This window comes from Sceloporus occidentalis, unplaced genomic scaffold, assembly GCF_023333645.1.
Source record: "Sceloporus occidentalis isolate IW3139 unplaced genomic scaffold, rSceOcc1.0.p SCAF_1, whole genome shotgun sequence".
Taxonomy (NCBI): Eukaryota; Metazoa; Chordata; class Lepidosauria; order Squamata; family Phrynosomatidae; genus Sceloporus; species Sceloporus occidentalis.
This window is the reverse complement of record NW_028316981.1, coordinates 292753873-292779096: the sequence shown is the minus strand read 5'-3', so window position 1 is coordinate 292779096 and position 25224 is coordinate 292753873. Positions and strand designations below refer to the sequence as shown.

The window sequence follows — 25224 nt, the reverse complement described above, 5'->3', positions numbered from 1 at the left end:
TGTGAAACAAACAAATAAAAAAAAAACAAATAAGCAAGGATGCTACCTACCATCAGGAAATGGAGAAAAACACTTCTGTTTGTTGTCTAAAGCTTATTCTAAAATCGCAATTATGATAACACTTGATACCAGTACTTTGAGCATCAATTCAATTTTTTCTAGGACCTGATGCCAGGTTTCTTGAATCTTAGAACAACTCCACTACAAAAGCATCAGATATGGCTTACCATATCTGACAGCGCTTAGGAAGGTTACTTTGGAAATTTGTCATTCCAAGAATCCTGAAGTCATCATGAGAATAGTAGTAAAAATATTCAGGGAGCAATAGTCTAAAAAGTCATTTTTCTTGTGTGTCTCCAGCACTGGGAAGAAAAGCTGTAGATGGATTGTCTTTAACTTCACAACTGTTTGCATTTTGATGGTTGGGTTTCTTGAACTTTTTCTGTCCAGCAGCTGCAGCATTCATTTTGTTCCCTGTTTTGAACTCTTTTGCTTACATTTCAGAGTCTCATTCACATGGACATTTTGTACTGACTAGTTGCTTGGTTTCCCTTTGCATGTCATATTTCTAGATAATCATGATCACGAAGTCTTTTGCTTAAGCAAATATTTGCTTTAGATTAGGCTTGTTGGCCTGACGTTTCTTTGTTCATGGGTGCCCTTGCAAGGTCTGTTGCCCTTTTGATCCCTTGAGCATGAGACAGAAGTCAGTTCTCTTTTGCTTAGTTAAAATGTTTTGAGGTTGAAAGTGAACACCAATGCCGGTGGGATTTTCTGGCCCTAGAATTCTTACTTTTCTCTAGGGTAGTTCTAGAACAAAAGGATTCCAATGAACACTGATTAAACACTTATTAACTCAAGAAAGACCAAGTGATCAGGTTGAGGTTGACAGTTCTGACAAGAGCTAGTTAAGGCTGCAGTCCTATGCCTGTCCATTTTGGAGCAAGATTGGAGGAATACGGTATCAATTGCTTTTGAGTAAATCTGCTTAGGAGTAGCCTACAATGAACTATATGCAAAGACTTGGGCAAAAATCCCTTCTGTTTATGTGTCTCTAGTGATACAAGCCAGTGAGAAAAGGAGGCTACATTCAGATCACTGAACCCACAGTTCACTGCTGCTGAGGCAGTGAGACCTCATCTTGTTCTCCTCCTACCTATATCCTGTCATATCCCAATTCTGCACTGAAGGGTTACCAACCTCCAGAACAGATTTAAGGGACACAAATCTTCTTCTTCTCAGCCAACAGTATATATTTCTCACTTTCCTCCATTCCAGCATTCTCTGAAGCTGCCATCCACAGCTGCTGGCGAAACATTGGGGAAAAACTTTTCTAGAACACAGCCTCATAGCCAGAAAAAACACCCCTATTTTTCAACTTATTCAGAGACATAGCCATGTTAGTCGGGCATATCACTATGCAAAGGTATCTCTGGAAGATGTTCTTCTTTCGGCCATGGAAACTCACTGGGTAACCTTGGGTGAATCCCACACTCCCAGCCCCTGAAAAACCTGTGATAGGTTCACCCTAGGGTTGCTGTAAGTCAGAAATGACTTAAAGGCACACAAGAACAACAACAGCAATGCATTTCAGTAACAACATCACTATCCATAAACTATTCTATTGATGGTTTCCATTTTATTCTACAGATAGATACAAAGCAATCGAATAGAATTACTGGTGCTATACTTTTGTACATTTAAAGCTCTTGTCCAGCATTTGAAGAAATATGGGTAACTTTAAGAATATGTAATACTATTGTATCATCTTTAGAGCATACTTTAAAGAGCTCATTGTCTATATTATTTTTTCTCGGAATACATCTTTAAAATTCAGGTTGCTTACATCCTCTAGAAACCATAAGTATTACTCCATCACTTCCTGGACAAATCTAACAAAACAAGGGCAAAAATAAATATATTAGCCCAGGATTTGGTCTAAGGTCTCAACAGAAATACCATTGTGAATTAATGCAACAATGGGTGCATCTACACTGTAGAAGTAATGCAGTTCAACAACACTTTACCTGCCATGGCTCCATCCTACAGAATCCTGGGATTTGTAGTTTTGTGAGGCACCAGCATTCCTTGGCAGAGAAGGCTAAAGACTTTGTAAAACTACAAATCCCAAGATTCCATAGTATGGCACTTCAGTAATGTCAAACTGCATTATTTCTACAGTGTGGAGGCACCCAACAGTAGCACTTCTTGTTACTTCAGGCTAATTAATAGTTGCCTTTGTGGCCACACGAAGGGCTGAGCTGATTAATCATTTTAGTTACTTTACCTTAAGATCTTGAAATTACTAAACGCTATGACAAGTGGCTTCATCACACACCAGTAAATGTGTTATACCTGTATAAGAGGGATTGTAGAACCTATTTCCATTACTCTTCATCTCTCTCTCTCTCTCTCTCTCTCTCTCTCTCTCTCTCTCTCTCTCTGCAAGAGAAATTTTGCTATTGGAATTGTTTTTTCTTGCCCCATTTATAGCAACCACCAAAATATTTGCTGCCATCTAGTGTAATTGGCTATATATTGTAGCAAGGTTTATTTCTGAACTAATTTAATATCTTCTGAACACTTGAATTTTTTTGCTTTAGTTTGCTTTTGCTTTAGTTTTTCACCATAGAAAATTCAAAGTGCTCCAAGTAGCATACCCTCTAATTGCCCCAGTTTGGATGGCTGTCCCAGTTAATCCTCTTTCAGCTGCTTTTTAAATGCTCCTGGTTTTCTTCTCTTCTCACTGCTTTCCCCCTTTGCCTTACTTAAATTGCTCCAAAATGAGTTCAAAATAGTTTTCACTCAGTTAACTCAGCAAGGAGTAGGAGGCACAAAAACTTGTCCTTCCCACTAGGCTTGGGCAAAAGCAAACTGCTGCAGCATTTCCTAGCTTGTGTATTCTTCTGATGCTTCTTCGCTAAATATGCTCCAGCTGAAAAAGTGCAGGGCATGATGTAAATTAAGTCTCTCTCTCTCTCTCTCTCTCTCTCTCTCTCTCTCTCTTTCATATACCTATGCATTTTATCATATATGAGATTTCAGTAACAATATCACATTAAAGATGTGTAAGGAGATTGGGGGAAATGAGAGAAAACTCAGGTATGAAGAAAATTGAAGGATTAGGGAAGGAGAGGTGAAGCGAAAAGGGATAAGGAAGGAGAGGAGTGGGAAAGGAGAGAGAAAAAGGGGAAGATGTAATGTATGAAGAAATTGTACAATATGAAGATGGAGTAACAAGTGAGAATAAAGAAGAGCTTAGAATGTAAGGTTTTATTTTAGAAAATGTTCATGATTATACTAATGATGTCTATTTTTGGATATTGATGTTTCATATAACTGTTGAATAAAGATATATATATTTTAAAAAAATAACGGCATCACATTGTCACTAGATTTAGCCCAATATATTGGAGTATATGCACAGTATTTGTCTACAAACAGGTTTTGGGATCAATCTGCAATTAGTAGGAAGTCAGTGAGAACACAAGCAGATGTGGTTTGTGAAGGGGTAGGTGATTTTCATTGAGATAAAGTATTGGAAAGGGGCATTTAATTGTTTCTGCCCAGTCTCTATCTCAATGAAAATCCACTTCACTTACCACTTAGTTTTAGAAGAAGAATAATTTTTAAAAACCCTTCCACTGACACATTATAATGACTATACAGTTTCAAGCTAGCTCAGCATTCCTTCCAGCATATCAAGTAGATATGTTCAGTGTTTGTGCTTCCATATTTTAGCTTTAAGTTAATTCAGTTTGTTTGTAGATACAGTATAGAGACATACAAGTGCTAGAAATATTAAGCCATTGTCTTAATTTTACCCTAATGTCTATCATTTTTAGGCACAATAAATAACTATTCCTCAAGCTCAGCCTTGGGCTTTCCCCAGAAATGATCCCAGATTTGGCTTCCCCCTACATCACAACTACTTATGTTAAGTACTGTGTGAGCCAACATAGTATAATGGTTTCAGTGTTGGAAGGAGACCAGGGTTCAGATTCCCACTTGACCATGGAAATCCATTGGGTGAGCTTGGGCAAATCATATTCTTTCAGCTTCAGAGGAAGGCCATAGCAAACCTCTCTGAAAAATAAAATCCCAGGATTGGGTTGCTTTAGGGTCACCATAAGTTGGAAATGATTTCGAGGCACACAATAACATAAGTACCATATGGATTTTCCCTCCTGATGAAGCATAACAAAAGGCTTTCTAGTCCTATATTTCTGCCTCTTTTCAACCAAGAATGACATCAGATAATCACACAGAACCTTTACGGAGAGCTTAAAATGATTAGCATGCGGGACAGTTAATCTTCAACCCCAAATCATGGTGTCCAACAAGCTGCTGGTTCCAGGAAATTATTTCAAGGATGAATAAATATTCAGTCCTACCAGTGTGCAAGTAAAAATGAAATGTGAGATTTGTGGGGGTAATACAGTAAGTTACTCCAAGGAGAAAGACTGAAGATATAATGAAAACTTTGATGCGTCATTGGACAGATATAGTTAATTCACTAGCTTTAGATTTAATGCCTTTTCTCTATTTGTCCAGTCCCCATAGTTTCAGTTGAGATGATTTAATGGTAAATGTTTAAATCCTCCTCCCGTGAAAAACTGAACTGTTGATGCTGATGTTTTAAAAGGAAGAGGTAATAGCCAGGACAAAGGGAGGGGGGAGAATCCATGCATACACATCTTTGGAAGCAAACAAGTTAGGCATGTACATTTCAAAGCCTATAGATTAACTGTGCATTTTTAACACAGGAGTACCATAGGAATAAGCAAGGTAGATAAAATAAATTTTTGTAACAACAGAAATAAAAGTGCAAGTGGTCTTTAGATTATGGTAGAATGGAAGAAGCATAAATATCCCCTACATGTCTGGCTTAACTAAACTAGACCCATTAAATCTATTGTTGAGTGGTAAGTCAATACATAGGTAAATGCCATCGATTCAGTGTGTTTCCTCTGATCAGGACTAACAACAGGATTCAAGCCTACATTTCATTCCTTTAATCTATTCTGTTGGAATCTTGGCTGATTATCCAAAAGTGCTTCTCTGTATGGTTGTGAAAGCTGGACAGTGAAGAAACCTGACAGGAAGAAAATCAACTCATTTGAAATGTGGTGCTGGAGAAGAGGTCTAAAGATACTATCATCTATTCAAAATGAATGGGTCTTAGAGCAAATCAGGCCAGAACTCTCTCTAGATGTTAAAATTACTAAACTGAGATCACAAAGGTGAGATTTGTTGCCTAGCAGAGAGGGTCAAAATTAGTAGAAGCAACAGGAGCAAGAGCAGGGAGGGTTTATTTCTGCAGAAATAGGTCCATCTGCAGGGGAGCAGATTTCCTCTGAATGCAAAGTTTGAGTTCAGAGGAAATCTGCTCCCCTGGGACGATTCAGGGACACTAAGGAGGGAGCAACATTTCCCTGACAATTGAGGAAGCGCACCTGGCTTCCAGACATGCGCGCATCCTCCACGTTTCAGCAACATTTGAGCCAGGTATGAAAATCTTCAATATCAATACTGCACAGAATAAAACAATAAAAACACATCTCTACTACTATTAGAACATCTACTAATGATATACAGTCCTTCCCCTAGTTTAGGGGACTGTGGTGCCATTTTCTACCACCCACAGTCCTGCCATGAGTGCATCCCTTCCAGTAAAATCGAAAGGGACTGGAAGATGCAAGGGGCAAATTATTTTAGAGGAAATTGATGCTCTCTCCAAGCTTCTAGAAATCAAGTCTTGTATTTTATTTTATTTTTTTATTGTGGGTAACAGGAGCCACAAAAACAACCTAGGGCTATGTGAGTCCAACCCCTGCTTTAGATCAAGTATACTTTCAAACGGTTACTTTCATTCCACGTTGTCATTCTGCATGTACGTAATAGTCAGAGACAAATCTGAAAGAGTAATGATTTTTCCCATTCTGAAGCTGCTAGAGCCTGGGTGGCATATAGGAGATGACACTCTGTCCATCTTTTTGTTGTTGTTGTTGTTGCATTTGTCAAACTCACACTGGCCTTTTAATTCAATCCTAATAACATATCAGATTGTGAGGGGTTTTTTTCTCTTTTTTCTTCCTGCATGGAAATGAATATATACTTTTTGCATATATTTAAAAAATAATCATTTATTTTTCCATGCATTATTCCCAAATTACTCATTTTTACACTCCGCCTCACTAGATAGACGTGTGTTTGTGTGCTTTTTTCAAACATGTGCATTTTTAGGCACACACATTTTATATTCAGCTAAATACATCACCTCTGAAATGTATGGATCCTTGAGGGAAGATACTCCATCCCATTGGTTATCTTGGATGATGCAAAATAGATATTATCATTGGGTTTCAAAACTTGCAAATTTCTTTTCTATCCCTAATGGCACATGGCATTATTCCTGAAAGCCTTAGCTTGTTACTAATTGCATCCATTCACAGTTCAGAATTTCACACCTACTATTCAATGAGTATATTCAACTCCCAAATGCACCTACTATTCAGTGAGTTCTTCTATTGAACAATAAGGGAGCACTTTCTATTCACTGAGCTCTTCCATTGAGTGAAACATGAAAAGCAAAAAAAATTGTTGCTGCCTCAGTTACTACTGGTGCTTGATTCCAGCATTTATAGTCATACTAATGAAATGTATTGCTGTGATCTATAGAGGAAAGGATTTCAATTTGATATATGAAGAGAGAATGGTCATTTGAATGACTTTGTATATATGATGAATTAGGGAACAATTGCAAACCTGTTTATTAAATGTATTGCTTGATTAAAAATGTGCAGAGCCTTATTCTAAATACACATAGCCTTGTTTAGAGAATGTTTGTCCCACATTTACAGAAGGAATATTATCTTACTGCTTTAATACTGTTCTTAGCTGTCCTGAAGATCCTATTTGGGATGTAAGCAACAAGATAAAAAAAGATTATAAATGAATTTATGGATTTTATAAATAAATGTATTCTTAGTAGTAGTGATAATAGTAGTATTTCATACCTGCTTCTCCCTGAGAATTGAGGAAGTGAATAACAGATTAAAACACAAGAAGAGGTTGTATTCTGCCTATAACATAATGCCAGTTAAAAACAGCTTTAAACTTATTAGTTTTTAATTTATATACCATCTTTTTCCTTATATAGGACCCTTATACATCACTTAAAAGAGCATATAAAACCAATACATACTAAAACACTCAGTTCATACTTTAAAACTCATAATTTAAAAATAATCTGCATAGGCCTGACAGAAGAGACTTGCTGTTTTGAAGTCAAATAGCATATCAAATTGACAAATCTCCTCTGGCAGGTAATTCCACAATCATTCCACAATCGGGGGGTAGTTGGAGAAAATGTCCTCTAGGTAACACTTGGCAGCTAGTTTTGGCTGCCAGAGAACATGAGTGTAAGAGGCAGATTATGATAAATTATTTGTTTATAAATTAGTGAATCATTCCATATGGTTTATTTTCAGCTATATTATATATACTGTATTTTAATACTGTTTTATTATTTTTAATATTTTATTATCCTGCCCTTTCTGCAAATAGGAGGATAAGGTGCATCCTTTTAAAGTTCTTTTTCCCTAGTAACAGCAGCAGAAAAGACCCAGGGCTCAGAGAAAAGGAAAGCAAATATGGTTAGGGTTGCCATAAGTAAGGACCTCCAAACCGGGACAAATGTAGGACAAACTTTTCAAATGTAGGATACACTTTTTAAAATGGAAGACACGCAAAAAATTTGATTATATTTAAAAACAAATTCATATAAATGCATGTTTCTTAGGCATGATCAAAATGGAGGACATTTGGCATTATTCCTAGACAGATGGCAGAAATGTGCTTCCCTTTCTGGCCAAAAACCAGAAGAGGAGGAAGAGTGGAAGAAGCAGAGGAGGAGGAAGAGGAGAAGAAGAAAAGGAGGAAGAAGAGGTGGAGGAAGAGGGGGAAAGGAGGAGGAGGAAGAAGAGGAAGTAGAGAGGAAGAAAAAGGGGAGGAAGAGGGGGAAAGGAGGAGGAGGAAGAAGAGGAAGTAGAGAGGAAGAAAAAGGGGAGGAAGAGGGGAAGGATGAGGTGGAGAAGAAGAGGAGGAGGAAGAAGAAGAAGAAAAAGGGGAAGAAGAGGAGGAGAGGAGGAAGAAGAAGAAGAGGAGGAGAGGAAGAAGAAGAGGAGGAGGAGAGGAGGCAGAAGAAGAGGAGGAGAAGAAAGAAGAGGAAAGGCTCTTTCCCCTGCCTGGCCGCCTCCCTGGCCGGCGGAGGATGCGGCAAGGCGGGGGGAAAGGGCTTCGCTGAGGCGAAGCCCTTTTCCCCCGTCAGGCCACCTCCCTGGCCAGCGGAGGACACAGCAAGGCGGGGGGAAAGGGCCTCGCTGAGGCGAAGCCCTTTTCCCCTGTCAGGCCGCCTCCGTTGCCAGTGGAGGAGGCCAAGCAGGGAATGGGCCTTGCTGAGGCGAGGCTCCTTTCCCTGCCTGGCGTCCGTCGCGGGGGGATCCCGGGGGTGGGGCCAAACTGGGCGGGACCATGCAGACACGCCCCAAACCGGGAAAGTCCCGCCCCAGCGGGATATGGCAACCCTAAACGTGGTGTTACTCAATGGGCTACTTGAGGTCTACTTGGCAACCTCTCTGTACTGCATATGGGAAAATCCTTGAAAACTAATTTTAAAGGGATTATCCTTCCATCTCAAGCAGCCCATTGCCTATCATGTTTGCTGTCTTTTCCCCCTCCGAGAAATAAATGTGTATCTCCCTATTTGCAGCAATACTCTGTTCGGCAGTACTCTGTTCGGGGGAAATGGACAGGAATAGATTTGAGGAGAAATTTCAGTTATCTAGACCTGACGGCATTGGTGCACATAGTGAAGCATCAGAAAGTACAGATTTCAACGGACAAGGATGATCCAAATCTAAACTGTTAATGAGATAGGTGTATCACTAATTGCAGTGGGCAGAAAGAATGACACGCTGCCAAAGCTGCCAAGTAGACACGTTCTCGAATGGGAACAGCAAACATGGTGTCAATGGGCTTCTTAATCATACTGAAAATGGAAGATAGTTTGGAATTCCTCCCAGACGGAAGGTTGAAATTAGGACATGTCCTGGAAAAGGAAGATCTCTGGTCATCCTACTCCCAGTACATAAACTGGTGCAGTTTATAAATTGTGGGGAAGGCCGGTGTGTTCTTTGTATGTCTATTGTTTTTGCCTGGCCTCATTTATTGTTTGGCTAGCCTGGTCCTTTCACTTTTGTTCTTGGCAAGAAGTGGTCAAAGGAGGTTTAACTTCCTATGAGGCTCAGAGTGTTATAAACTGCACAGAGTCTCAGTTTACAAGAAAAGCAGTAAAGGAGTCAAATAAGTAATCAAAAAATGAATGTATTTAATGCAATGTATGCTAATTTCAACCGCATCATCTTGTGCACCAAGAAACACCACATTGGGGACACCCTTGCCTACGTAGAATACATCACCAAAAGCATCCACTTTTCCCATGTCTCCCAGTCCCCTGTTCAGCAAGAGAGAAGGACTTTAGATAAACGAAATGAAAATGAAGTTTTATTTTTCTCTCCCAAACTTTGCACAGTGCCACTTAGTGGCCATAGAGTTGATCACAGCATAAATCTAAGCACACATAATTCCTGCTATTTGAGGAATTTTAACAAGCACTTCAGTTTTAATTTGTACTACATATGTCTAACATTGCTATGTGTGGATAGGCAGGCTACTTAAATTTTGTTGGAAGTTAATATGTTATTGTAAACCAGTCTGGCCTGTATTTTTTCCCTTCTTCTTGTTCTTTTTCATACCGCTGCCATTTATGCCACAAATACTGAGGACACTGTATGAAATCAGCATGTTAATTTTAAAAAATATTCAAAAAGATAGCCTATGAATTAGATCTTAAACGTAATATGGATCTTCTTATTCCTGGCAATTAATGCTGTGTGTGATTGTGTAAAAATCTTGAGCAGAGATATATCTAATAAATTGCAAAAGGAAAGCCTGCATTTGGTGAGATGCAGACTAGATAGGATGAAGGGATGGTGGGTTATGTTGTGTTTGTCCTGTTAATCTTCTGCTGTCCCACTGACATGGCTGCTTGTAAAATGTCATGGTTTCTCTCTCGTCCTCCTGCTTTTCCCTTCTTGGTTTATTTTAGTTGCTGCAAATCAAATTTAAAGTGCAAAAGTAGGAGAGGAAAAGAGGTGGCTAAGTCTCTCCTTTCCAGGGTTTCTCTGCTTAAACTGGTAGGGTTGTTTTGTTTTGTTTTGTTTTCTTCCTCATTAATAGTTTTGCCCTCTGACTAGGGTTGCCATAATTGTCCACTAAAACCCGGGACAAAATGTAGGACAAAATCTAGATCAAACTGTAGGACAACTGCAGGACAAAACTCAGCCCAAAATGTAGGACATTTTAAAAAATGGAGGGTCTTAAATGACCTACATTTTGGGCTGAGTTTTGTCCTGCAGTTGTCCTACAGTTTGGTCTAGATTTTGTCCTACATTTTGTCCTGGTTTTTAGTGGACAATTATGCCAACCCTACCTCTGACCACGTTGTGATGTAGCTAGGCCACAGTTTTCACCTCTGTAATGTTGGAGGGTCTGCTAAATCAGATGGCTTACCTTGACCAAGCATAGTAGAGAGTAACAAACAAATGCCACAACACAGATGCAAGATTCCCAAACAGTTATCATAGACATTTTCCTTCTAGCAAGGGTTTCTGTTCAACACACAGTTCTTTCATAAATTTTCTCAATTAAGCAACAAATCTGGACACTACAGAGGAACTGGATGAAGCCTGGAAATATTACATCTAATCAGAATGAGATATCTTTTATTTAGCTACATTTTTAACAGTCCCTACTCTTCCCTCACAATGAGGAACTTATAGCAGAAGCATCAGTTGAGACCAGTAGATGAAACTTAGGCACGAAACAAACCGGCTTCCAGGTGTCTTGGAGTCATGACGTACAGACGACGCACACCCCAAGATGCCTGGAATCTAGCTTCAAGCCGCCTGGCTGCCCAGATGCGACTGGTGTCCAGGCACTCTGGTAGTGTGGTGTTTATACGCCCCACGCTGCCAGAGTACCTTAAAACCAGCTTCCAGCCGCAGCAGAGAGACAGAGACAGCTTTATGCCAGCACAAAAAGGAGCGGCTGTTTACCATTTCTTTTTTGGCCAGCAAAAAGGCAGATTGGGGCCATGGCGTGTAGTTGCCACAGCCCCAATCCTCCTTCGGAAGGGGCGGCTTAAAGCCACCCCTCTGGGGCAATCTGTTTCACCCCTTAGTTACTTTTTGTAAATGTACAGTGGGCTTTTCACACATATGTATACCTTCTGAAAGAAAATCTCTAGCTGTAAAGCTCTGGCTTTACAGCATCAGGACAAGTATGTGCAAGATCAGGGCAATGATCTTCCTGGCCTTCAATGAAATTCCTCAGCAGAACTTGAATAAATTCAAGTAGAACCAATCATAATGAAAGGCAAACACAGATAAGAGGCTAGATCAAGAAAGGTGGGTCAGAATGACAAAAACATTCTGGTCATACTGACTGGAGGATTCTGAAAGGTGCAGTCTATAAAATAACTATTTTAATCTCTGCCAAGAGGCAAAGATTTCAGATTTTGTGGTTGCTCCAAACTAAGCCAAGGAAAAAAACTTTACCTTCTCAATTTCTGAGTATCAAGTTACTGCTAGATTCACAGAACCAAGGCCAGTAAAAATATCATAATCGTACAATCCATTGAGGAGATAAGGAAAGGAGCTGTGTTGATGTTCTCTAGCTTTCTTTTTTTTTAGTTTATTTATTTATTTAAAAAAACTTCAGACATTACAATCAATTGACAGATGTATAGTCACAAAGTGCATCTCTAGCCTTCAGAGGTCTAATTGACTGTTGATTAAGAAGGAAGAAGTTCAGATAAACTAGCCTGATGTTCTCATTAATTCTGTAAAGCAGGGTTGACCCTATTATTAGGGCAGAGTCAGCTAGCCACAGATAACAGTTTGGGGTATTATAGAAAGTTTTTTTAAGTACCCCTACTGTTCCCGTTTTCCATCTTGTAGATTAATTTTATTAGTGTAACATACTTCACATACTTCAGGTATCAACTCTTTCTACAGAGCTTTACAAGTTAAATATTTGAGGGGGAGGCAGGGATGGCATGCATGTAGTAGTAGTAGCAGTAACAGCAGCAGCATATATTCATTTATATCCCACCTTTTCCTCCATACTGGAACTAAGGTCAGCAGTTAAAACAAAGACAGTGGAAGCTGATGGCTTCAATGTCAGTGTCACTGTGAACCTAACACTAGTGATGTAAATTCATCTCTTTATTCTTCCCACCGCTGAAAGTGGGTGGGTGTGTTATTATTGTTATTCTTGCTCCTCTGTGGAGCAACCACTACAGTCTAGCTTGTGTGTTCTTTCTCGTTAATAATTTTTGCCATCCTGACCAAATTCTCATCTTTGATTGACCATGGGTACCCGAGTTTTCATCTTTGAATGTTGGGCGGTTTCCTGCCCACACAAAGCAATGATATGAAACCAGAACAACAACAAAGATATGCAAGAATTGTCTACTCCATACCACTAGGGAGCTATGTACACAAAGGCCTTCCAATCAAGATCCCTTCAATTAAAACAACAAAACAAAAGTACAGGCATACCTGCAAGCAACCTCTTAAATTTTAGTAGCATAACTCAGGAATTAAGGGAGAAATAATGATGCCCAGGAGCTGTGACTGTCTCAGAGGGTCAACAGGGAAGTACGTCAGTAGTCATAAGCATGCCAGTGTGGTTTCTCATCACTGAGGGTAAGTTGTGATATTGGCAGAATCTCCAAAGAAAAAAATCTACTTCTGTTTTCTTTTCCATTTTTAGAGGCACTTTTTGTCAGCCATTTCTGACAAATTCAAGCAATTCAGGTCCCATCAAACCAATTACAGATTTGTAACTGTTGTATATACTGTCTGCTTAATTTGAGATCCATCGACGACATGAATTCATGTACTGTTGGCCTGCATGGAGGAGGAGGAGGAAAGGAAGGGGAAAGTTTATCAAGATCCTGGTTAGCTGCATACATTGGCAATGAGTTTGGTTTGGCTTTATGAGTCACAAACTGCAAGGCTGACCTACAGCCTAGCTTCACAGAGCTGCACTGTCATGTGTTTTATGTTAATATATTCCAGTGGCTATGCTGTTGACTGCAAAGGACTAAGAAAGCTGTGATGATCCCAAGATAACCTCAAGGGGAAAAGAGACACGGTTGCTGCCTGAATTATGTCTGCAAACGGAACAATTATTTGGTGCTACTGAATTGGCATTGCCTGCCTTGTAGCTTATCCAAAGTCCAGAGTGTAACTAAAATCTGTGGTCATAATAAAACAAAAAACAGATTCAAAACTGTTACTGTTTGGATTCTGTCCTTGGAATTGCAATGGCTGCAGCAGCTGCCAACCCTGAGGGCATTTTCTAGGTCTGAAAATGGCAGTCTACCAGAAAGATCCCCAACAAAGCTATATGTTTATGTTATGGTTTTGCAGATTACATTTACTTATTTTCCTTTAACATTTTCAATTCATCCCAAAGACTGTTTCTAAAACTAGTAAATGCATTAGTCAAGGATTTATTGGCTAACCCCTTTTTACAAGGCTGCCAATAATCATTAAACACACTAGTTCTTAAAATATATAATTTGACACATTTATACTCCAATGGCTACTTGATTGGACTAAGAGAGGAATGGAAGGCTGACAAACTTAGTGATATTTTTTCAGTCCCCCCATTCGTATCAGTGGGCTAGTCATCAATAGATTGGAGCATCCACAGATAGCCCCACACCATCATTACAGCCATGTCGATGCAATTACGCACAGGCCAGCACTCATTGACAATAATGGGGCTTGAGGTCCCACAATATTTGGTATCGACGGCGGGGGTGGTGGTGGGGAGAACCAAACTCCAACAGATACGGAGGTCTGGCTGTATTATCTTGTTATGCTAGTCTTCAATGGATGTTTCCTAGCCCTGTTGTAACTCAACCGATGAATAAACGTACCATGTGATACTGAAACAACTGAATATTGCTCCATTGTTTAACTCTTTCTCTGCTTTCTTCATCTGTGGTTTCTCCTTTGCACTGAATATTAGATTGTAAAACAATATCTGGACAGAGACCTGTGGTCTTGTATTTATGAAGCATCATGTGCACTTAGGGCACTAAATGCATGGCATCTTCATCACAGATAATTTTGTTTTGAGAACAAAATATACAAGGGGTGTGTGTGTGTGTGTGCGCGCGCGCGTGCGCGCGCACAGACAAAGTATGTTCCTTAATAATCTTTGTGGGGAGGGAGGGGATCAAGCAACATGTTTTTATTGGTACTTGTAATGTTATCCATCCAAAAGGGATTATAATGAAGCCAGAGGTTTCCACTCTGATATTTATCCTCTAGACCAAGAGTTCTCAACTTTAGTGTTCCAGATGGTCTGGACTTCAGCCCACAGATGTTCCAGCTTATTTATTTATTGACCAATGTGTACAGGAACTGTGTTAGTAGAAATCCCAAACTTCCCAAAGAGCATGGTATATCTTAAAGACAATGAGGATTGGTGATACTGGTTGTTCATTTCTGAGAGACCAAATATTGTTGCTGTTGGATAACTGCTCTTCCTCTTGGGCAATGGCCTATAAGCCCTCTTGTCCTCCATATTGTTCAAAGTCTACATGAAACTGCTATGTGAGGTCATTTGGAGGGCCAAAATGCAAATGGCACCCAGATCATTTTCATCTAATCCTGGAGTTGTGGTAGAAATACTGACTTTACTTACTTGCACTAAAAATGTATATTGAATACAGCAAAAACTGGATGGTGAGATTGTGATGTCAGCATGCTCATAACATGGGAACCTTCCATCATGTGGCAAGTATAGTATCCATAGTACATGTTGGTAACTCAAAATACACTTTTGCAGCTGCTCCTTTGGCAAGTGCTGGACCTGTTTGTTACAGCTTACCAATGAACTGACCCTATAAGTATAACAAGAACTTGGAAATATATTGTTAATTATATTAGGATATTCGTGTGTTTGGGTTCACGAGAAACGTCACAATGAAGACATCAGACTGTATCTGTGTTGTATATTGTATATACTCTTGTATAAGTCTAGAATTTTTAGTCAAAAGAATTGTCCCAAAAAACCTGAATCAACTTATCCACAGATCAATAAAAGTAATATGTTTTAACTCCTATCAAGAAAGTCTCTGAGTAGAGTGGCCAAAGGCGAGAGCTTAATCCAACCCAGGAGCACCTAAAAGATGACTGACCCCCTCTACTCTCTCCAGCGCCACCTCTTTTAATGCCTGAGTGGGAAAATGGCAGCAGTGGCAGCTCTTTGGTGCTTCCCCTCAAAGGAGCACTGAGAAGATTCGGGGTTTGAAGGATCTGAATAAGAAGTTTGTGTATGTTTGTCAGCTTTTCAGGGTTAAAATCAGGCAAAGTTATCACATTAAGGCTATAATCACTGCTAACCTGGGCTGCACTGCAGAAATAATTCAGTTTGACGTCACTTTAACTGCTGTGGCTCAATGCTGTAGGGTGCTGGGAATTGTAGTCTTTTGAGATATTTAACCTCTGTCAGAGAGTTGTGATGTCACAACAAACTACAGTTCCCAGAATTCCATAGCATTGAGCCATGCAGTTAAAGTGGTGTCAAACTGGATTATTTCTACAGTGTGGATGCAGCCATTGTTGCCATTTGCTTTGCTTTGCCTTTTCATCCTTGTTGACATGTGTGCATCTTCTTACCCCTCCTGCATCCAGTTGCCTCCCCACACATCACACAGCCACAATTTATCATAGCAAAAAAATTATGCCTGCCGCAATTTTGTAAGTTCTTTGGCCTCATTTTCCTTTGCTTCATCCTTTACATCTTTTCTTACCTGTCCCTAGGCTTTACCCTCAGCATATCCAAAGGCATCTCAAAATCCATAATTTTGGTCCCAAAACCTACCCTCAACTTGTACATGGGGTCAGCTTATAGTTAAGTATGCATGTTAGTTGTAATGTGAAGGAGTTAGTAGACCCAGCCTATTACAGTGGTGCCCCGGGTTACGAAATTAATTCGTTCCACTGTCAATTTCGTAACCCGAAAGGCTTTCGCAAGCCGAATTCCCATAGGCGCTAATGGGGAAAAGCCGCGATTCCGTGTGAAATCGCGCCGAAAAGCACCAAAAGTTTTTTCGTAACCCGAAAAAACTTTCGTAACCCGGAACAATGTTTTCCAATGGGATTTTTTCGTATCCCGAAAATTTCGTAACCTGGGTATTTCGTATCCCGAGGTACCACTGTATATTTATAAAGGCTTTTGTGTCAGGATATAGCAGAGTATCTGACGTATCTTGGAAGTGTGTTCTCAGCCATCAGCAAAGATAACAGCGGATGGTTGTCTTCCAGAAATGATGGAATGCAGGTCACCGGGAACTGTCCAGCTCACACTGCCAGGCTTCTGAAGATTAACAACAGACAAGTCGAGCTCCCGAAAGTGCTTATCTTTATTTACAAGTGCAAACCAATTATCCAACGCAACTTTTACTATACAGAACTAACAATCCACTCCTCTCATAAAACCCAACACCAATTACCAGAAGTCCCTGAGTTTATATAGACACAATGCCATGTGGTCCTAAAACCCAGCCTCTTTCGTTCATGACTGTTACCAGTTTCCTGTGCCACCCAGAAAACTCTCCTCTTGTCTAAACAAACACATGTTCATCTTACAGGCTTCCTGCATGCTGACAGTAGAATGACCTTGTACACTCCTTGTTGCTATGCTCATCAGATGTAGCTCATCAGCTTCATCCTCTGGCTGCTGATTGCTCATGGTCACCACACATCTAAACATTTCTTGTTAGCTTTTAACCCTTAACATTTTGGAGTCACTGTGTTGTTCAATTTGGGTCCCCCCACTTTCATCTAAACCTGCCAAAAGAGAAGGTAATGCAGAACATAAATATGTGTAGTTTTAATGGACCTTTGACTGCAATAGCATGGAGTAGAGTCACTGAGGACTCTTGAACTGTATGCCCTGAAACAGCTATGTATCTGTAGGGATACATTCGGAGCCAACAACATGAATGCCTCATAAATTACTATGGGATAACAATCCCTTCTCATACTTCAGACTCTGGGATGCTAACTGAATAAGTCTAATTTTAAATGTATCAACAACAATTGGTCCAGATAACAATTGTTACCAAATAAAGAATTTTTAGTTTAATGCCTTATGCTTATTTTTTTTGCTTACTTGTTTACTTGCTTATTACATATTTACTTATTATTTATGTACTTATTAAAAATAGTTTGCCTCTCACTAGTGCTCCTAAAGCAAAATAAAATAAAATAAAATAGATAAAGGTAAAGTAGAAATCAGCTGCCTCCCGAATCCCTTACTGGTTTGGATTTTTAAAAAATTGAAACATGCTCTACATTTTTATACTGTGGGAACCATTCTCTATGCTTTTCATGTTATTTTTGCTTCTGGTACCAAATTGTCTGTTAAAGTAATAATGTCCACAAACACATTTATTTCTTAATGGAGGTATACCTGTACTTTATCAATCTGAAAATACTCTCAGTCTTGCGCTCTCTTTTCTCTACAGCTCTATCAGGGACACCAAAGATTTTTAAATGCCGATCCCCTGAAATGGAAACATTTTCATGCTACTGGACTACTGGCAATTTTCCTAATTTCACTACTCCAGGAACAATACACCTGCTGTATTCAAAAAGGTATAGAGAAATCAATCATGTACTTGAAATTGCTTTGTAAAATGGACCATTCTTTATTACAGTACTGACAATAAGTACCTAGATGCTGATAAGTAAGCAGGTGGTATTTCATACATGAATCCAGCTGACATATTAAATTGGGGAGAGACAGATAGCATAGTGATTGGTTAATAGCTAGGTAATAAGTTGGCTATAGAAGAATCCTGCTTCACCAGCTTTAAGGAGATTTTTGCAACCACCTTGTAGTGATGGGAGCAACATGGAACTAGACTTTGTAAAAACTTAACAAGCCGCAATCTATTCCAGTAGTAATAGCAATAGCATTTACATTTCTATACCACTATTCAGTGAACTCAACACTCTCTAAGCAGTTTACAATCTGTGAGCCAATTACCTCCAAGAAGCTGGATACTCATTTTACCAAACTACGAAAGAATGGAAGGCTGAGTGGACCCTGGAGCCCTGCAGGATTGAATGCACAACTTTTCGGCTGCAATAACCACATTTAATCGTTGCACCACCAGGGCTCCTAATCCAGTCTCCTGTTTTGAACATTGGCCAGCTAGATTTGTTTGTTTGAAATATTTCAGACTGCCCTTTAGGGTGCAAGACCCCCTACAGCAGAGACAGACAAGTGTGGTAAGGGTAGGAAACACTTTTCTGACCCCAGGATCCTCCAGAAAGCCTGACTGATAGACACTGCTGAGGCAACTGCTTCAAGCATCAGGTGCTTATAGGCATTGCAAGTAGCCCTCCATTGTACCTCTTTATCCTTTAAGCATTGGGACCAAAGCACCATGTGCTATATGGCCTGTCCACCTTCTAAACCAGCATGCTGACTTTGGGTGCAGTGGAAGATGCTGTCCTGTAGCCAGTATAGAACTAAGATTGAATTGCCAATACAGTTAGTTTCTGTATGTGGATTGAAGGAAGGGCAGCATTGTCATGTCCTTTGTTCCAGGGAGCAAAATGCCTTGGGTCAACTGTGGGTTTGAATGTAAGGACCCTCTTTTGTTTCTGCTCCCCTAACTGTTAGTATTCAGAGGAAATTTGCCTCTCAGCCTGAGACCAGCAGTCCTTGGAAGACTTACACTGCAAGATTTTCTCCATTGCTCCTTTGAAGCCATGTTAAGCTTTTAGCCATGAATATGTCCTGTGGTAGCAAATTTCATAAATTATCTACACAGGTTCCATGGCCAAGAGATGAATGGATAGCCTTTAGAAGTCTCAGTTGTCATGTGATTGGTGGCTAGGAAATCTAAATGTTTTTTATCATCTTAGAGTGCATCTACATGGCAGAAATAATGCAGCCTGTCACCGCTTTAAGTGCTGTAACGCCATCCTGTGGAATCCTGAGTTTTACAAGGTCTTTAGCCTTCTCTGCCAAAGAGTGCTCAAGACTCACAAAACTACGGTACAAATCTCAGGATTCTGTAAGATGGAGCCATGACAGTTAAAGTGATGTCAAGCAGATTTACAGTGCGCTGTCCACATTCGCTGGGATTGGAGAGCAGGAACCCTGCGAAAGTGAAAAAACAACAAATTAAAAAAATTACCTGAGAGAACACCTCTCTAGGAATCTCTAGGAATCTCTAGGTTCTCCAGTGCAACTCTATGGCCAACATTCAGCAGAGGTTGACCATAGAATTACACTGGAGGACCTACAGAAGCCTAGAGATATGGTCTAGGAATCCTCCACTGTGACCCTATGGCCAGGTACTGTCAGAGTCATGTTGGAGGACCTAGAGGTTCCTAGAGAGAGCATATTAATCAAATGCATGAATATCAATTCCACAAATGTGTAGGACCAAATGTATTTCTACAGTGTGGATGTACTCTCAGTAGTTCAGATGCTGTACAGCTTTCACTATAGTGTTAAACATCATTGTGTGGTTAGAAAAATATCTTTACTATAGCGATTGGTTCTTACCCTTCTATATGGCTCCTATCCATTGCTGTTGTTAAATTCTCTTGCTATTTGCCATAAATGATATTAGCCAATTTTCAAATGACGACTGCTTTCAAGTCATGTCAGAGAATCAAAATTTCTACATAAAAAACTTACATAATTATCAGAACCCAAAGACCTGTTTTAGGTGCTGTCAACACTCCCCAGCAATCCTCCTCATCCGTCAAAGTCATTTGCTAAGCACATGTTAATGAACACATTTAATTCTTACCATCAAGAGATTAGGCATAATTTCTTTCTCATCAAGAGGAGGCAAATCCAATTATAGAAAGAACATTATAGAAAGCACATTCTCCGTTTGTTTCTGCCTTGTTACGGAGACTAAAAAAAGATTGTTCACCATAATTTGAAATTTTCCTGCTGCATTTTCAGGAGCTGCTATTTTTTTCAGTAACATTGTTTGCATTAAAAAAAAATCACTTCATTTAATGTGCCTGAGAATTTCATCCAGGAGAATGGGGCAGCAAGACATTGCTTGTAGTTCGAATAAAAAGGGAGGGGGGACTAATTTGAAAGTGATAAGATACAATGATACAAGTTGATCTTTTTTAAAAATTGGAAAATCAAAAGCCTTGTTATACAATTTCTCTGAGCTCGGCATAATGTTTCCTTTCTTTGGATGTTCATAGTATCTGTTTATCTATCTAATCTTTAATTATTTTCATATTATTCTAGGAAAAGTGAATGGGAAGAATGTCCTGATTATGTAACTGCTGGTGAAAACAGCTGTTACTTCAACACAAGCTACACTTCTGTTTGGGTTCCTTATTGTATCAAGCTAGCTGACAAAAACCAGATATATGATGAAAAATGTCTCCGTGTGGAGGACATAGGTATACTTCCAATACGTATTTGGTTCAGCTGCCTTTATAGCAATGTAACCAAGAGTGTTTCAGGTTCTTGTATTATATGTTAATCTGAAGTTGAGAAGTGATGTGAAGGCAGAACTGTTCTTTCTCTCTGTAGTCATTTGGAAAGGGATCATGTTTTCTTCACATCCTCCATTTGCTAGACATTTCGTGGTCCCATAAACAAAACTTCACATAGGGGTCATTCACACTTATTTTTTTGAACAAAGAGATTCGCATCTCCAGTCCGATTCAGAATCGATTCAGAATCGACTCGGTGTTCCCACTATGTTTACTGCAATTGAATCTCTCTGTGCCATTTTAAAGCTGTTGCTGTTCACATTTGCCACCGTATTGATTTAAAATAGAGGCACACCCATTTCTGGGAATAATGCAGTGCAATCTGAATCAATTTGGTACCGTGGTCACACTACCAAAGATGCAGATCATTGCGGCTCTTAAAAAAAGAACTGCTAAGAGGTCCACCAGTTTATTTCAGTAGTGTGAATGGGGCCATAGGCTGCTTCTGCACTACAGAAATAATCCAGGTTGACACCATTTTAACTTCCATGGCATAATCCTTTAGAATTCTTGGAACTGTAGTTTAATGAGACACTTAGCCTTCTCTGTCAGAGAGCTCTGGTGCCACAACAAAATACAATTCCCAGAATTTCATAGCATTGAGCCATGGTCCCCTGGCCATTGAGTCCCCTGGCCATCAGAGGTAAAATCAAATGCCGACCTCTGACTTCCCCACAATTTATTGAATTGTTTTTAAAGTATGTTTTCAATTTCACATTGTTTAATTGTATTTTAAGGGGGGGGGGGAGTTGGGGCCTTGGACTGTATATTTTAACCTTGTAAACCGCCTTGATTGCATTGTGTAGAGAGGTGGGATATAAATTATTATTATTATTATTATTATTATTATTATTATTATGATGATGGAAATTAAAGCAGTGTCACCCTGGATTATTTCTGCAATGTGCCAGCTCCTGTGGATCCTGTACAATCTGTGTTTTTCCATTCACATTTCTTATACTTCTACCTTTTCAAAATAAAGTGGGTATTTCTTCAACTCTGCTGAGCCTTTTGCCACTAAGCCATCTACCTATCTTCCTCCTACTGGACCTATGTGACTAATTCTCCATTTTTATGAGCCCAGTGGAGTCATTACCCCAGGTCTGGGAAAATAACACCTGGACTTTCCATTGGCCAGTTATGCCCTTTCTCTCAAACACAGAAGGTAGTTCTCCTTCTCTCCACCACTTTAAAATGCTATTATATTCTATAATATGAAAATGGAAATTCGTTTTATACATAGCATTGTGTTTTTAACTTTGTAGAATCTTTGGAGATTATTATAGGAACAACAAGAGGATGAAAGTTTTGATAAATTACCATCACTTACTATATAGATCTTAAATGGACAAAACAATAGTTGCCTTAAATACTGCTCAGGGCTAGGGCCACAGCTAAGTATCAGACCATATGTTTCACATGCCAGTGGTCTCAGATTCAGCACCAACATGTCCTGTTCAAAAAGTATTTCAGGTAGTAAGTGTTGATGGGACTTGTTCGTGAGACCCTAGACAGCCTTCCCCCAATTTGAACCCTCCATGTTTAGGAATTTGTTGTTGTGGTCATTTACAGCGCTTTATAAATAAAGGATAATAATAATAATAATAATAATAATAATAATAATAATAATGTCATTTGTGACTTCTGGTGACCCTAAGGTGACCTTATCACCAGGTTTTCTTGGCAAGATTCATTCAGAGTGAAGTTTGCCTTTGCTTTCCTCTGAGGCTGTGAGAGAAAGAGAGAGAGAGAGAGAGAGAGAGACTTGCCCAAGATCTCCCAGACTTGAGCAGAGATTCAAATCCTGGCCTCCAAAGTTGTAATCCAGTGCTCAAACCACTACACATTAACTCTCAACTTCAGTAATACAGAAGAGTCGTCATACTGCTTTGATGTCATGGGAGTTGCAGTCTGACCTGGCCAAGTTTGCCACATTGGGGAAATCTGGATTTGATACTGCTAAGCAAGATGGATTAGTGTTGTGCGTAAATGTGAGAAAGCTTAATCTGCCTGCATTTCACTGTAGCTCAAAATCTATTCCCAATCCAGCAGAAATGCAACAGATCACCCCTCCCTCCCAAAAAATGCTGCAAATGGCTCATAGTTAACGTACTTGAAAAAAAATTAAATAGGGATGCTCACATGACCAACTCACACATTCATTGAAATGCAGAGTGGAAATAGGCATTCATGCCTACTGGCTGTATCACAAAGAGGCATTCATTTGTAGGGATTTGTTCAGGCTTCCCAGGTTGATAGGATATTTGTATTTGCATGAATCTCTACTCACCTAGAACTGCTTTGCACTAAAACTGAACACATGAGCAGCAAATACATGGGTTTATGTACCTTGAGTACAGGAACAATCAGAAGTTAGAAAGTTTAATTTTTCAAAGTACTTTGTTGTTCCTACTACTTGTTGCAGTGTTTAAAAGTAATGAATAACGGTAGTATGCATTACAGTGTTTTCAAAATCCCTTATTTTGGCTACTTGTTTCTTCCCCCCCTCCTTTTCCACCCCACCCCCTTTTTTCTCCTTAATTCTTGCATGTGGAAACACTTAGAATTGATGACATAAAATCTGAAAAATTCCTATAACAATGTCTCTTTAAAATGTCCTTCAAAGGTAACTGGAAAACATTACTTGTTACATGTCTCCCCACCCCCACCCCTGCTCAACTGCATCACTTTGTGCAAAAGAAAAAGTGTCTAGTTATTGTTAATTTCATTATTTCTAACCCATTATTTTGAAGCTTGGGAAGTAATTACACGCCTACCCTTACACACATATATATTCTTGGGGGAAGAGTGGTGTGTTAATGGGTAGGACTAAAAAGGGTAATGGATTCTCTTTTCGTTATCCTTTGGGGAAATGAGTTTTAATTCCCAATGATAGAGCTGCCACATTTATTGAGATTGAAATTCCTGATTGCTTTTGATTGTTTATTCACAGTGATACCAGACCCTCCTGTTGGACTCAATTGGACTGTGCTGAACAGCAGCCCACTAGGCATCTATACCGATATCTTAGTTACCTGGAAGCCTCCACCCTCTGCAGATGTCAGGAATGGATGGATCACACTCAACTACCTCCTCCAGTACAGAGAAGTAAATGAGACAAACTGGATTGAGGTATGTATAGGAGGAGCACCCTTCAGATATTTTACACTCTCACTATGCCAAGAATGTCTCAAATCATGATCCGAGATCACCATGACACTAACTGGAGACCTGAACTGTTGCCACACAGCTTCAGTGTCCTCTCCTGTTCACCCAGCTATTACAGCAAGGATGCATTTGTGTCCCTTGACATGTCTAGATGCCCTAGGTTGATCTTTTTTGAGGCTCAAAAATAGAATGAACTGCTGCTTTTGGATGCCCCAGGTGCAATAATTTACTTTTTAAATAGGTGTAGAATCATAGAGTTGGAAGAGACCACACGGGCCATCCAGTCCAACCCCCTGCCATGCAGGAAATCCAATCAAAGCATCCCCAATAGATGGCCATCTAGCCTCTGCTTAAAGACCTCCAAGGAAGGAAACGCCACTACACTCCGAGGGAGTGTGTTCCACTGTCGAACAGCCCTTACAGTCAGGAAGTTCTTCCTAATGTTGAGGTGGAATCTCTTTTCCTGTAGCTTGCATCCATTGTTCTGGGTCCTAGTCTCTGGAGCAGCAGAAAACAAGCTTGCTCCCTCCTCAATATGACATCCTTTCAAATATTTAAACAGGGCTATCATATCATCTCTTAACCTTCTCTTCTCCAGGCTAAACATCCCCAGCTCCCTGAGTCGTTCCTCATAAGGCAAGGTTTCCAGACCTTTCACCATTTTAGTCGCCCTCCTTTGGACATGCTCCAGTTTCTCAATGTCCTTTTTGAATTGTGGTGCCCAGAACTGGACACAATATTCCAGGTGGAATAGAGGACTCCCTGTACTGTTTAACATAAAAATATACATTTTTGAGAACCAAAAGTCTACTTCCATCCATTTTGTGTTTTTTGTTTTGTTTTCCATATTCCATATGGCTCCTAGAGTATAAAAGTGGCACCTTGGACTTGCCATAGTTGCTCATCTCTGTTCTAGACAAAGATGCCACCAGACAAGTCATAATAATATTTTCAAATGTAATGAATAGATTTTATTTATTCATTGATTTTATTTGTATCCTGCCTTTCTCTCAAAAAATGGGACTCAAAGCACTTTACAGTATATGTTAAAACACAATAGCTAAACGAAGGTGTGATATAAAAGTTTTACAAGCATTCAAAATAAATCCAATTCAAACATTACTGTTAAGATGTTAATTTAAAAACAACTTTGCTGTTATGGACCTTCAAGTTATTTCTGACTTAGGCCATTTTGTGTAAGACAGACTTATTAGGGGATTTTCTTGGCAAGATTTGTTCAGAGGTGGTTTCCTTTTGCTTTCCTCTGAGGCTGAAAGAGTGTGACTTGCACATGGTCACCCAATGGCTTCCCCTGGCTGAGTGAGAATTCAGACTCTGGTCTCTAGAG

The 25224-nt window shown here is 39.6% G+C and overlaps 1 protein-coding gene across 3 annotated transcripts in view; it reads left to right on the top strand.

Annotated features, from left to right (window-relative positions):
* Window positions 1-25224, top strand: part of GHR (growth hormone receptor) — a 385809-nt gene that overhangs the window by 343237 nt on the left and 17348 nt on the right. For all 3 annotated transcript variants that reach the window (XM_089496029.1, XM_089496043.1, XM_089496036.1), the window contains 3 exons: window positions 17681-17810; window positions 20455-20612; window positions 23662-23840. In XM_089496029.1, coding sequence (XP_089352155.1) covers window positions 17681-17810; window positions 20455-20612; window positions 23662-23840 — 467 coding nt within the window. The remainder of the gene's footprint in view (window positions 1-17680; window positions 17811-20454; window positions 20613-23661; window positions 23841-25224) is intronic.